Source organism: Canis lupus, chromosome 36, assembly GCF_011100685.1.
Source record: "Canis lupus familiaris isolate Mischka breed German Shepherd chromosome 36, alternate assembly UU_Cfam_GSD_1.0, whole genome shotgun sequence".
In the NCBI taxonomy this organism is placed as follows: Eukaryota; Metazoa; Chordata; class Mammalia; order Carnivora; family Canidae; genus Canis; species Canis lupus.
Window position 1 is genome coordinate 16,621,766 of NC_049257.1, and position 13,719 is coordinate 16,635,484.

Genomic DNA, 13,719 nt, shown 5'->3' on the forward strand with positions numbered 1-13,719 from the left:
CCACCTCCCGGCGCCTCGAGTCCCCTCCTCTCATTGGCTAGCGGGCCTACCAGGGGTGGGCGGGGGGATGTGCGTCACGCAATGAGCTCACTTCCGGCCAGGGAGCGCGCGGGTTGATTCGTCCTTCCTCAGCCGCGGGTGCTCGCAGCTCGGAAATGGCGGGTAAGTTCCCGGGAAAAGTTTACCAAGGGGAGGGGGCGGGCAGGTTTGGGGAAGAACGCCGAGGCGGTGGTGACAGTGCCCGCCTGGAACTCTCGGGCGCCGGCCTGGGTTCCAGAAGGCTTGCGGCAGCCGGAGAGCACGGAACTCTCAGCCCAGCTCCCTGTCGGCCGAGGTTCGTGCCCCCGCCCCCAACTAGTCGGGGTGCTGCGCCGTCTGCGGAGAGCTCGGCCCCGGCCGAGGGCCGCGGCCGCCGGGGGAGAGCGTCGCGGGGTGGCTCGCAAGCTGCCCGATCCTCGCGGCCTGCTTATCCGCTCGTTCCCTTTCCCCCCTGCCGCCCGAGCCGCAGCGGGCTGCTTGTGTTCCCGCCCGCCGGGTTTCGGGTTGGGCTCGCCCTCCTGCTCCAGGTCTCCCTCCACCTCCCTTCGACGACAGTCCGCTTCTGAGCTAGCGCATCGCTGCCTTGCCCCGCACCGGGGGCTCCCCTTTGAGTCTTCGCAGTCGTCTTTTTTTTTTTTTTTTCTTAAATCTCTCGCGCTTTAATATTCCTGGGATCGATTCAGATTTCCTTTGAGAAAGATGGTCCTCGCATGCTTCCTTCATCTAAACTTCTCTTAGTATTTTATGCTATGATTTTCACGTTCAATTCTCTTTTTTTTATTTTTATTTTTTTAAAGTCTCTTTAGTTTACAGCGTTTAATACTAATCATTACTATTAAGACTGTTCTGGTGTGAGTGTATACTCCCCCCCCCCCCAGTTACATATCTTTTGCAGTGATGGACAGTTTGTACTTTTTTTTCCGCCCCCAGTGCCTTCCTAGTAGTCTTACTACAGTTCCACGGATGTGCTGGATAGACAGGCTATCACGTGAGCTCTATAGATATTTAAAGAAGGATTTTTTCTACCAGAGAGTGACTCTGGGATCTTGGGGGTGCACTGGCGCTGTAAAAGAGGGGGGCATATGTATTTTGTGCGGTGTGCACGTAGTAAGACTTACCCCTAAATTTGAACCTGTGCTTCACCACTTAAATAGTTGGGTGCACTTAAGCAAGTAAACCTCTCCCGAAGCCTGAGTGTTTTAATATGAAATGGGGCGGATATAGTATCTAATAGATCTGTGGGGATTTAAGCCAATGTATGATTTCAAACACGTCAAGTTTTGTGGTTTATATATAACTCCTTGAAGTGGGTTCTGTTATCCCAATTTAATAGATTAGGGTCAGAGGAGTCAAGCAATGTGCTCTAGTTCTAGTTCACACATCCCAGTAAGTTAAGTGACGAAGGCTGGATGCGATTCCAGGAATTCTGACAACAGACTTCATCTTAGACTGCCTCAAATGTTCCCTATTTTCTGTTTATGTGTGTTTTAACCACCTGCTGAAGTTCATGGCATGTTTATTTCTGCACATGATTTCCTTTTTCCTGAATTTCTACAAATTTTTTTTTTCATTTTGTCCGGAGGTTTATTGTCATCTTTGCTTGAAAGTTTATCTGAATAATGATTGCTTCCATTTTTAATTACTTGTTACATATATTGATGGGTAGCTACGATCTAGTAAAACCATTTGGTTTCCAGTAGCCTGTAGTTTATGACTTTGTACACCTATGGTTAAAAAAACATTTGTTTAATGCACTGAAAATTTTCTTTCCTAACCCTGTCCCCATTCCTTCTCTCTTATCCTAGAGATAACCATGGTTACCAGTTTCTTGTCTGTCCTTCCTGAGATTATCTATGCATTATCAATTGATGGTTTTTTAATAGTTGATCTAAAATACTCTGGGTAGAAGTTTTCAAGTATTAGAGATAAAATGCTATTGTAATTATCAAAGGATATTCTCATCTTAGGTCTTGGTTGAGCAGTGGTACTCTTTTTTATATTTTTAAAAAGCTGCTTAGGTATAGGTCCTAGCAGATAATATATGTTAGTATTAAATATAAAGAAATGTCAGTAGTCATGTTACTTTTTGGATTTACTAATTTATGTAAAGCAAGCCTCGTTCATACACCTCTGGCAAAAATGATGTTTTTCCTGTTGTATAACAAGGCAGTCCTACTCAATACATTTATTTAGGAATATATGGAGAATGACCTGTGCTTTTATGATCTATTAGCATTAAAATTTTTTCCTATTATTCCACTCCTAATAAGAACCCTCTCTGTGGGTTTGACTATTTAAACCATTTCAACAAGACCTTCTGAAAACTTTTCCTTAGGATTTGGTGCTATGGAGAAATTTTTGGTTGAGTACAAGAGTGCAGTGGAGAAGAAGCTGGCGGAGTACAAATGTAACACCAACACAGCAATTGAACTAAAATTAGGTATGTATGCTATTTCTAAGTGGTATTCTGTACTGTGTGTTCATATATAATCTTTTTTTTTAATTTGAGGTAGAATTTTATGTAAGAGCAGTTCATGTAAATGTGTAGTTTTCTGCATGTATTGAACACATTCAGATTTTATTCAGTCCATTATGTCATGGAGTGGGTAGATGTTTAAGAGGTGGCGGAGTTTACATCTAGGAAGGACAGCATGGCAAAAAATGATAAGCGTAGGTGTTCTCAGGCTTTTGAAGCTATTTACCTTTCATTTTTGCTTATAAAAATAGTAGGCAGTAGTGTTGGTGAGAATGTGGAAAACAATGTTGCTGATCGGAATGTAAAATGATGCAAATACTTTGGAAAACAGGTTGGCAGGTTCTTAAAAAGTTAAATGCACTATATGATCCAACAGTTCTACTCCTAGGTATCTTCTCAAGAAAAATGAAAACAGATGTCCGTACAGAAACTAGGACATGAATATTCATAGCAGCATTATTTATAGTAGCCCCCAAATGGAAACAACTCAGATCTCCATCAACTGGTAATAGAATAAACAAAGTATGATATATCTATATGATGGAATACTACTTGACAATAAAAAGGAGGACTGAAGATCTGATATATGCTACAACACGGATGAACTTAAAAATACTCTTAAGTGAAATCATATAGAACCCCCCGCCCCATACAGTGTGATTCTGTTTGTATGAAATGTTTGGAAAAAGCACATCCAGAGAATGGTAGTTGATAGTTGGTAGAATGGTAGTTGCCTGGGGCTGACTCTGAGAACAGAGAATAACTGCACATGGGCATAAGATTTTTGGGGACAATGGCAGTGGGTTTTTTTTTCTTAATAGTAACATTCTTTTTTTTTTTTTTAAGATTTTATTTATTTATTCATGAGAGACAGAGAGAGAGAGAGAGAGAGAGGCAGAGACACAGGCAGAGAGAGAAGCAGGCTCCACGCAGGGAGCCTGATGTGGGACTCAATCCCGGGTCTCCAGGGTTATGCCCTGGGCTGAAGGTGGCGCTAAGCTGCTGAGCCACCCAGGCTGCCTAATGGCAGTGTTTTAAAATTAGATTTTGGCTGTGGTCACACAATTCTAAATTTACTGATAATTACTGAATTATATGCTTAAAACAAGTTTTGTGGTATGTAAACTATACCTCAGGTAAAGCTTTTTTTAGAAAAAGATTTTACTTATTTACTTGAAAGAGGGAGAGCACAAGCTGTGGAGAGAGGGAGAGGGCGAAGCCGACTCCCGATGATCAGGGAGCTCAATGTGGGACTTGATCTGAGGATCCCAGGATCATAACCTAAGCCACAGATAGACTCTTAACTGACTGAACCACCCAGGCACCCCTTAATAAAACTATTTAAAAAAATAATTGCCTGTTCATGAATTCTGGTCCCATGGCATTCCATGGCTAAGTTTCCTTATCTTATAATAAAGTTAATAGTATTTTTATAGTGGTTGTAAAGATTAAATGTGTGATTAAGTACAAGTAAAGTGCGGGAACAGGTTGACTTTTAGAACTTTTTTAAAGATTTGTTTATTCATGAGAGACTTATTTCACTTAGCAAATATTTCATGTTGTGGCATATATCAGGACTTCATTCCTATTCGTGGCTTAATAATATTCCATTGTGTTTTTATACTACATTTTGTTTATTCATCTGTTGATGGACTTTGGGATCTTTTCTACCTTTTGGATTTTGTAAGTAATGCTACTGTGGACATCAGTATATGAGTATCTGAGTTCCTGTTTTCAATTATTTTACTATATAGCCAGGAATAGAATTACTGAGTGTATGTTAATTCTGTGTTTAACTTTGAGGAACTGCCAAATTATTTTACGTAGTATCTGCACTTTTATAGTCCCACTAACAATGTACGAGGTTCCAGTTTCACCATATCATTGTCATCATTGTCAGTGCTTGTTATTTTCTGTTTTTTTTTTTTATTATAGCCATCCTAGTAGACGTAAAATGATATCTTATTGTGATTTTGATTTGCATTGCCCTAATGACTAATGATCTTGAGCATCTTTTCATGTGCATATTGGCCATTTGTATATCTTCTTTGTAGAAGTATCTATTCAAATCCTTTGCCTATTTTTTAATTGGATTATCTTTTTGGTTTGTTTTTTTTTTTTAATTTTTTAATTTATTTATGATAGTCACACAGAGAGAGAGAGAGAGAGGCAGAGACACAGGCAGAGGGAGAAGCAGGCTCCATGCACCGGGAGCCTGACGTGGGACTCGATCCCAGGTCCCCAGGATCGCGCCCTGGGCCAAAGGCAGGCACTAAACCGCTGCGCCACCCAGGGATCTCGTTTTTTTTTTTTTTTTAATATATTTTAAAACTTGGTAATTTTCTAGATTCTCTTACTTTGTGGAAAGTGGCTTCAGCTGAGTGTTTTTCAGGCCTACAACCATATTATCTGGATCATTTTCATAAATTCACTTTGTTTTTAATAGATACGTTCTTTGCATGTGCTCTCTCTCTCTTTTTTTTTTTTTTTTAAAAGATTTTATTTATTTATTCATGAGAGACACAGAGAGAGAGAGGCAGAGACACAGGCAAGAGGGAGAAAGAAGCAGTCTCCATGCAGGGAGCCTGATGTGGGATTCGATCCAGGGTCTCCAGGATCAGGCCCTGGGCTGAAGGTGGTGCTAAACTGCTGAGCCACTTGAGCTACCCTCCTTCTCTTTTTTTAAAGTAGGCTTCACACCCAGCATGGAGCCCAACATGGGCTTAAACTCAAAACCCTGAGATTAAGACTGGAGCTGAGATCAGGACTTGACACTCAACCGACTGAGCCACGAAGGCGCCCCCCATTCTCTTTCAAACTACATTGGCTAACACTTTCAGAACAGTGTTAAAAAATGAGGGCGGCTGGGGTGGCTCAGGGTTTAGTGCCTGTCTTTGGCCCGGGGCGTGATCCTGGAGTCACCAGATCGAGTCCCACATCGGGCTCCCTGCATGGAGCCTGCTTCTCCCTCTGCCGGTGTCTCTGCCTTGCTCTCTCTCTGTGTCTCTCATGAATAAATAAATAAAATCTTAAAAAAAAAATGATTATAGTCATCCCTGTTCCTTAATTTAATGAGAATGGTTCTAGTATTTCTCCACTAAACATGATCCTTGCTTACTACTTTGAAGAATAGTTTGTTTTGCAAAGAGTTTTTATTCAAACGTGCATATTAAAGTTTATCAAGTGCCATTTTGGTTTCAGTGGAAATAATGATTATGTTATATACAGTGTTTATAATACATAATATTTAATTAGTATGATAGATTTTATTATACCTTTATATATTGACCCACTCTTACTCTTGCATTTCTAAACTGAATATCTTGAGATATCTTAACAAATTCATGAAGACTTATATTTATTTTTATTTTATTTATTTATTTATTTTTATTTTTTTCCAGGTTCATAATTTGTTGTACAAATTGAGTATCACATGATGAGTTGACATTAGCTTCTCCAAGCATGGGAACTTAACAGATGAGGTCCAAGTTAAAGTCCATTTATGTTGCTTTCACAGCTGGTGTGTTTTTAGACCTTAATTTGAAGTATAAAATCATCAAAGCAATGCCTCCAATATGTGGCCAATACACAATTCATTCTACCTGTGAGAGTATGAGTTGAAATATTTTTTGATGCCAGTGAAATGGAATTGGGTATCAGTTTCTGGACCTGCCATGATTTCAATCTTGCAAAAGGTAGCAATTCCAGTGGTTGTGTCCTTCAACATATGCAGCTAACCTGCCATGAAGATTTATATTTAAATATTTTTATATTACCATTTATAGATGAGATTGATTTGTTTTTCTCCTTTGCACTTACTTTGGTGGGGGGGAGGTGAAGGTCAACTTTTGTATTCTTTGTGACTATGTTTCTTGACCTTCCTACTTGACTAGGGCTTTAATGCCCTCACCAGTTTGTTTGTTTGATTTATTATTTGTTTGTTTATCTATCTATCTATCTATCTATTTATTTATTTATTTTTAAAGATTTATTTATTCATTCAGAGAGAGAGAGAGGCAGAGACACAGGCAGAGGGAGAAGCAGGCCCCATTCAGGAAGCCCGATGCAGGACTTGATCCTGGAACTTATACCATTTAATGTTGGAATGTTTTTCTGCCTTAATACAATTCAGATTTCATTCCAAGTTTTGCAGTTTGCATGATACATTTTTGACCCTTCCATTTACTTTTAACCTGTCTTCCCTTTTGGGTGTGTCTTTTGCAGAGCGCACATACTTGGATTTGATTATATACTTTTTTTACCTACCAATTTTATTTCCTTTATTATTTGTTGCTTTTGTTATCTAATTTTTCTGTTCTTGTACTTTCTCACTCCTGTCTCTACCTATGTAATGTGTGTTTTGTTTTCCCTGATCCCACACTCTCCACTGTACGGTTTAAATTCTACCAAAAAGGCCTATAACCGGGCAGCTCGGGTGGCTCAGCAGTTTAGCACCGCCTTTAGCCCAGGGTGTAATCCTGGAGACCCGGGATCGAATCCCACGTCGGGCTCCCTGCATGGAGCCTGCTTCTCCCTCTGCCTGTGTCTCTGCCTCTCTCTCTCTGTCTCTCTGTCTCTCTGTTACTCTGTCTCATGAATGAATAAATAAAATCTTAAAAAAAAAAAGCCATATAATCTGTTTTAAAATACAGCATATTGTTTGTTCTGCTGAGAGACGCTTTATATTTTATATTTATTTCATTCACCGTTTGCCAAATACTTAACTTAGCTATACTTAGTGGCAGGAGGCATTTCTCTGGCATTGGAGATACAGCAGTATACAGATAGTAATTGTCTTCATGGAGCTTACATTCTGGTTATGAGAAACAGAAATACATGAAAAATAGTGATTTGTGTTATAGAGAAAATACAGGGTGATTAGATCCTACTGCTAAGGTGACATTTGAGTGGATAATAAAAGAAATGAATTTGTGAGCACTGTAGATATCTCAAGGGGGAGTGTTAATACACGAAAGAATGGCAGGTGCAGAATGTACTGGACGTATTCAAGGAATATTAAGGAAGCCATTGTGACAGAAGGGTAGCTTGGGAGGATGAAGTGTCTAGAAGCCAAATAATAAAAATGTTTGAAGGAGGAGGAAGTAATCAACTATGTCAAATGTTGCTGGTAGTTCTTGTAACATAAGGACTCTGGGGATTTAGTGATTTGATGATTTTTCTTTTTTTTTATTAAATATTTTATTTATTCATGAGAGACACAGAGAGAGACACAGAGACACAGGCAGAGGGAGAAGCAGGCTCCATGCAGGAAGCCCGATGTGGGACTTGATCCTGGAACTCCAGGAACACACCATGGGTCAAAGGCAGGCAGGCGCCAAACCGCTGAGCACCCAGGTGTCCCAATTTGATGATATTTCTTAAATGAGAGAAGTGATGGAATATAGGATCTGCTTTTTTATACTAATTTAGGAGAAATAAAGAGGAGAGAAATTAGAAATGGAGTGTAGGCTGTTTATGAAGAATTTTGCTCAAAAGTGAAGTTGAGCAATGGGCAGCTAGATGAACACACAGGATAAAAGTAAGTTGACTTTATTTTTGCTCTTTAAAAAGTGATACCCAAAAAGAAAAAAAAAAAAAAAAAGTGATACCCACTTCATGAACAATGAAACACACTCTAAGTATATGATTCAGTGAGGTTCGAGGGGGATCCCCCCCCCAAATAGCTGCTTTTTGGGTGTTTGAATTTAAAACCCAATGTGTTCTTTTCATCCCTGACCTATTTTTATTTGATCTTATAGGGAAATAATAAACTTACTGATGACAGAGACAGGGTATATGATGCCCCAAATTCAGAACTGCCACAGTGCCTAAGAGAAGGATAAACAAGAAAGGCTACACAAGGGTGTGCTATAGAGACTCCAAAGAGAAAAGATAAACGGATCTCAAGGTTTATTTTCCTAAGTTAGTATTTCAGTAATTTATAAGCTTTTTCTGTGGATGTGGTAGAAATTTTTTAAAATCATGGTTGCATTCCTAGTAGTCCTTCTTAGGGAAAAAAATCATTTTAGGAATGCCTACTCTATCAAAATGATAGGATTATAAGTGACTTTCACTCTCTTCTTTATATATTTTCATAATTTTTTTTTAGAGATTTAATTTATTTATTCATGAGAGGCAGAGAGAGAGAGAGAGGCAGAGGCAGAGGCAGAGGCAGAGGGAGAAGCCGGCTCCATGCAGGGAGCCTGATGCAAGACTCAATCCTAGGACCCTGTGATCATGACCTGAGCTAAAGGCAGATGCTCAACCACTGAGCTACCCAGGTGCCCCATCGTCATAATATCTTAATACTACCACTATCCAAGTAGTTAGGCTTTATTATGTGTCGCGCACTGTGCTAAGAGCCAATGGTAGATGGTCCCCAGTGACCCAGCCTCCTGACGTTCATACCCTGGTCTGCCACACAACGCTGTTGTGTGTGACCGATAGCATATAGCAGGAGTGATGCAAGTCATTTTCAAGGTTGGGTTATAAAAGACTTGGATTCTGTAATGGGCACTCCGATTTTCTCTCTTAGATCACCAGTTCTAGAAGAAGCAGGCTGCCATGTTGTAAGCAGTGCTATGTGTAAAGACAGGTGGCAAAAAAGTGAAGTCTCCACAAGTAACCGAAGCCTGCTATGAGCCATGTGAATGAGCTTGGAAACAGGCCTTCCAGCCCCAGTCAAGTTATGGGATGACTGTATCTCTAGCCAGTAGCTCATCTGCAAGCTCCTGAGAGGTCCTGAGCCAAGGGCAGCCAAATAAGCCACATCCAGGTTCTTGGCCTTCAGAAACTGTGACATAAGTATTTGTTGTTAGCTAATTTGTTAACACAGCAATAGGTGACTAATACCACTGTGCATTCTTTTTTTCTTTTTGTTTTCTGCAGGTATTATTTCTTAAATCCTCACAACAGCCCAGGTTGCTACTTGTCTCATCCTGATTTTAAAAATGAAGGAACTGGAGGGACACCTAGGTAGCTCAGTGGTTGAGCATCTGCCTTTGGCTCACGGTGTGATCCCAGGGTCCTGGGATCAAGTCCCACATTGGGCTCCCCGCAGGAAGCCTGCTTCTCCCTCTGCCTGTGTCTCTGCCCCTCTCTCTGTGTCTCTTATCAATAAATGAATAAAATCTTTAGAAGAAAAAAAAAAAAGGGATGGAAGCACCTGGGTGGCTCAGTCGGCTGAGTGGCCACCTCTTGGTATTGGCTGAGGTCATGATCTCAGGGTCATGGGATCAAGCCCCCAGTGCAGGCCCTGTGCTTAGTGGGGAGTTTGCTTGACATTCTCTCTTCCTTGTCCTCTGCCCTACCCCCCGCCCCTGTCTTCATGGAGCTTATATTCTGGTTATGAGAAACAGAAATACGTGAAAAATGGTGATCTGTATTATGGAGAAAATACAGGGTAATTAGGTCCTACTGCTAAGGTGACATTTGAATAGATTAAAAAAAGAAAAGAATTTGTGAGCAGCATAGATATCTCGAGGAAGGGTGTTAACACGAAGAAGAATGGCAGGTGCAGAATGTACTGGATGTGTTCACGGAATATTAAGGAAGCCATTGTGACAGAGGATAGCTTGGGAGGATGAAGTGTCTAGAAGCCAAATGATAAAAGTGTTTGAAGGAAGAAGAAGTAATCAACTATGTCAAATGTTGCTGGTAGTTCTTGTAACATAAGGACTCTGGGGATTTAGTGATTTGATGATTTTTTTTCTTAAACAAGAGAAGTGATGGACTCCTAGGATCTACTTTTTTATACTAATTTAAGAGAAATCAAGAAGAGAGAAATTAGAAGTAGAGTATAGGCTGTTTATGAAGAATTTTGCTCAAAAGTGAAGTTGAGCAATGGGCAGTTAGACGAAGACACAGGATAAAGTTAGATGACTTTATTTTTGCTCTTTAAAAAGCGATACCTACTTCATGAACAATGAAACACTAAGTATATGATTCAGTGAGGTTCGAGGGAGATTCCCCCCCCCCCCAAAATAGCTGCTTTTTGGGTGTTTGAATTTAAAACCCAATTTTTGGGAGATTGAGACATGCAACAGATCTGGTGGTTTACGTGCCTCTTTGTTTTGTTTTGTCTTTGAAACAATTGCAAACTTACAGAAAAGTTGGAAGTATAAACACAAAGACCTTTTATCCCTAAACTATTTCAGAAGAAATTGCTGACTTGATGAACCATCACCACATACTCTTTAACGTGTATTTACTGTGAACAGAGCATTATTATCCATAGCCAGAATATAATCATCAAAATTAGAAAGCTAATATCGATACATTATCACCATTTAATTCTCAGCCTCTAAGTTGCCCCACTTGTCCCCACATGCCCTTTAGAGCAAAGGGATCTCGTTTGATTAGGATCACGGCTTACATTTGGTTGCCTGTTTCTTTTGGCCCCTTCAGACTAGAACAGTTGTCAGTTCTCTTCTTGACTTTCATGACCTTGACACCTTTGAACTGATTGCAGACCAGTTACTTTGTAAAATGTCCCTTAGTTGGGTTTATCTGATGTTTGCTCAGTTATTTCAAGTTACAGATCTTTGGTAGGGGTATCACAGGAGTGATGTGCGGATCTCATAGCCCCTGTCAGTTTTTCCTCAAACTTCCAGTTCTTTCACTTACTTAGTTCCTATTTTATTTAGTGGATTATAATCTGTTAGGTATCATTTATTTTGGTCCTTACAGTGTACCTGATTTGGCCAGTAGGAGCCCAGTTCATACTGGCTTCTGTGTTTTTTTTATATCTCCTCCTCCTTTATTTGATTACTTCATCTTTTGATTACTTTCTGGAATAGAATATTCCAGGCCCAAGTGTTATCTCTGCCACAGCTGTGGAATCAGTCGTCTTTCCAAGGAGCCCTGCTTTTATTTTTGTTTTTTGTTTTAAGAGGAAAATGACATTTTGAAGCCAAGATCTGAGCAGGTGAACTCACTGCTGTTAGTGTTCTAACATTAATGAGAGTGGGCCTTCTCAGTTGATAGAACTTTGTTCCCTCCCTTTCACAAAGATTTATTTATTTATTTTAGAAAGAGATAGCATGCACAGGTAAGTGGGAGGGACAGAGGGAGACGAAGAGGGACTCTCAAGCAGATGCTAAGCTGAGCTGAGCTCAGAGCCTGACACTGAGCTTGATCTCACAACCCTGAGATCACAACCTGAACCCAAACCAAGAGTCAAATTCTGACTGTGTCACCCCAGTGCCCCTGCTTCTTTCCTTTCAGTCCCTACTCCCTGCAAGATGTTACTGTCCTGATTCCTTTCACCAAAATTAGTTTTGTCTGTTTTAGAACCTTATTTAAATGTAATTATGCATGCATACACTATGACTGATTTTGTTCATTCAGGATGTTTTTGAGGTGCATCTTATTGCAGGTATCAGGGGTTCATTCCTATTTATTGCTGAATATTATTCTATTGTTGGATATATCACTATTTGTCAGTTATTAGACATTTTGGTTTTTGGCTATTATAAATAACTCTGCTAAGAATGTTCTTATACAAGTCTTTTTGTGGACATATGGTTTTATTTTGGGTAAATTTGTAGCAGTGGATTTGCTAGAAATTTGCTAGGTCATAGGGTGGTTTTATGTTTAGCTTTATGAGATACTTGCCAAACTGAATTCCCAAGTACATTTATACTCACACCAACAATGTATTATAATTCTGGTTATTCCACATCCTCATGAATGTTTGGTGTTATGTGTTTTTAAAATTCAATGAAATCAGTTTTGATTGAATTTTAAATTGAAGGGCTCAGTGTTACTAAGATAACTCTCCCTACATTCTTTTTTTTTTTTTTTTTTTTTTAAGATTTTACTTATTTATTCATGATAGACACAGAGAGAGGCAGAGACGTAGGCAGAGGGAGAAGCAGGCTCCATGCAAGCAGCCCGATGTGGGACTTGATCCCGTACCTTGGAGATCATGCCCTGAGCCAAAGGCAGACAGCGTTCAACCGCTGACCCACCCAGGTGTCCCTCCCTACGTTCATTACAGATTTAATGTAATCTTTTTTGTGTGTCTTAGTTTAATTTTGGTATCAGGGTTTTGCTAGTCTTATAAAATGAATAGGGAACTGTTTTCCATTTTCTAAAATGAGTTTGCAAAAAATTAATACTATTTCTTCTTTAAATGTTTGGTAAAATTTATCAATGAAGCTTTCTTTGTGTGTCTAGTTTTCTTTGTTAGAAGGTTTTTAATTACAAATCTATTAGGTTGAATACTATTCTGATTTGGTGTTTCTTGTGTCAGTTTTGGTAATTTTTGTCTTTTAAGGAAATTGTCCATTTTATCTAACTTTTTTGTCAGAATGTTGGAAAATAATTTATATTCTGCAGTTTTATATAGGGTTCTATAAATGTCAATTGGCTTAATAGTGTTATTCAAGTCTTGTATATTTTTGCTGATTTTTAATTACTTATTCTGTCAGAACAGTTGAGAGGTCTGTTGAAATCTCCAACTATAATTGTGGATTTGTTTCTTCAGTTGTCAGCTTTTGCTTTATGTTTTTTTTTCTTTTTTTTTTTAAGTGAAGTATAGTTATGCTTCATATATTTTGAAGGCCTAGTATTAGGCTCATACAGATGTAGACAGATGTTCTTTCATCTCTGGTAATAAAGGGATCTCTTTATCTCTGTCCAGCTTTTACTCTTCATCTTGCATTATATTGAAGACTACTTTTTCATATAGGAATATTACAACAAGAGTTATTTAAGCATGGGAGAAATAACAGCATGTTTTTATGCTGATGCTTGTGATCTATCAGAGAAGGGACAAATGATTACAGGAAAAGAATGGGGAGTATTTGTAGAGTGATATCTTTGAAAAATCTGAGAGAATATTCTTAAGAATATCAGTGGAGAGATCAGCCTTAGGTGGGACATGGAGAATTTCTCTCTGCCAGTTTAACAAGAGGAAGACATACTTATTCTATGGGAGTAGTGGCTACAGTAAATTGGAAGGTATAGAGTGCCAGTCTGCAGATTCTCTTGTGAATGCTTAGTTCCTAAGTGAAACAAGAAGCAAAATTATCAGGTGAGAATGTGATTCTAGAAGATGTTGGAGGGTTTGAGGAAATAGTCATCTTGTCAAGCAAGAGGAGTGAGTAGACTTGAGAACTATAGTATAATTGTCAGGTAGCACTAAGGGTCTACTTCAAGTTTAGTACTCATGAATGTAAAGTCAAGGTGAGCCATATGCA

At 39.3% G+C, this 13,719-nt stretch overlaps 2 protein-coding genes and 1 pseudogene across 3 annotated transcripts in view; 1 reads left to right on the forward strand and 2 right to left on the reverse strand.

Moving 5' to 3' along the window:
* The window catches only part of SLC25A12 (solute carrier family 25 member 12), a 207,090-nt gene that overhangs the window by 125,480 nt on the left and 67,891 nt on the right, over positions 1-13,719 (reverse strand). The window lies entirely within an intron of this gene.
* Positions 1-13,719, forward strand: part of HAT1 (histone acetyltransferase 1) — a 69,174-nt gene that overhangs the window by 393 nt on the left and 55,062 nt on the right. Inside the window, exons 1-2 of one of the 2 annotated variants that reach the window (XM_038584844.1) lie at positions 13-162; positions 2,375-2,479. In XM_038584844.1, coding sequence (XP_038440772.1) covers positions 156-162; positions 2,375-2,479 — 112 coding nt within the window. In that variant the 5' untranslated portion in view covers positions 13-155. Of the gene's footprint in view, positions 1-12; positions 163-2,374; positions 2,480-13,719 lie in introns of those variants that run through there. The other variant, XM_038584845.1, reaches the window with a different exon arrangement.
* On the reverse strand, positions 5,918-6,391 carry LOC100687595 (annotated as a pseudogene).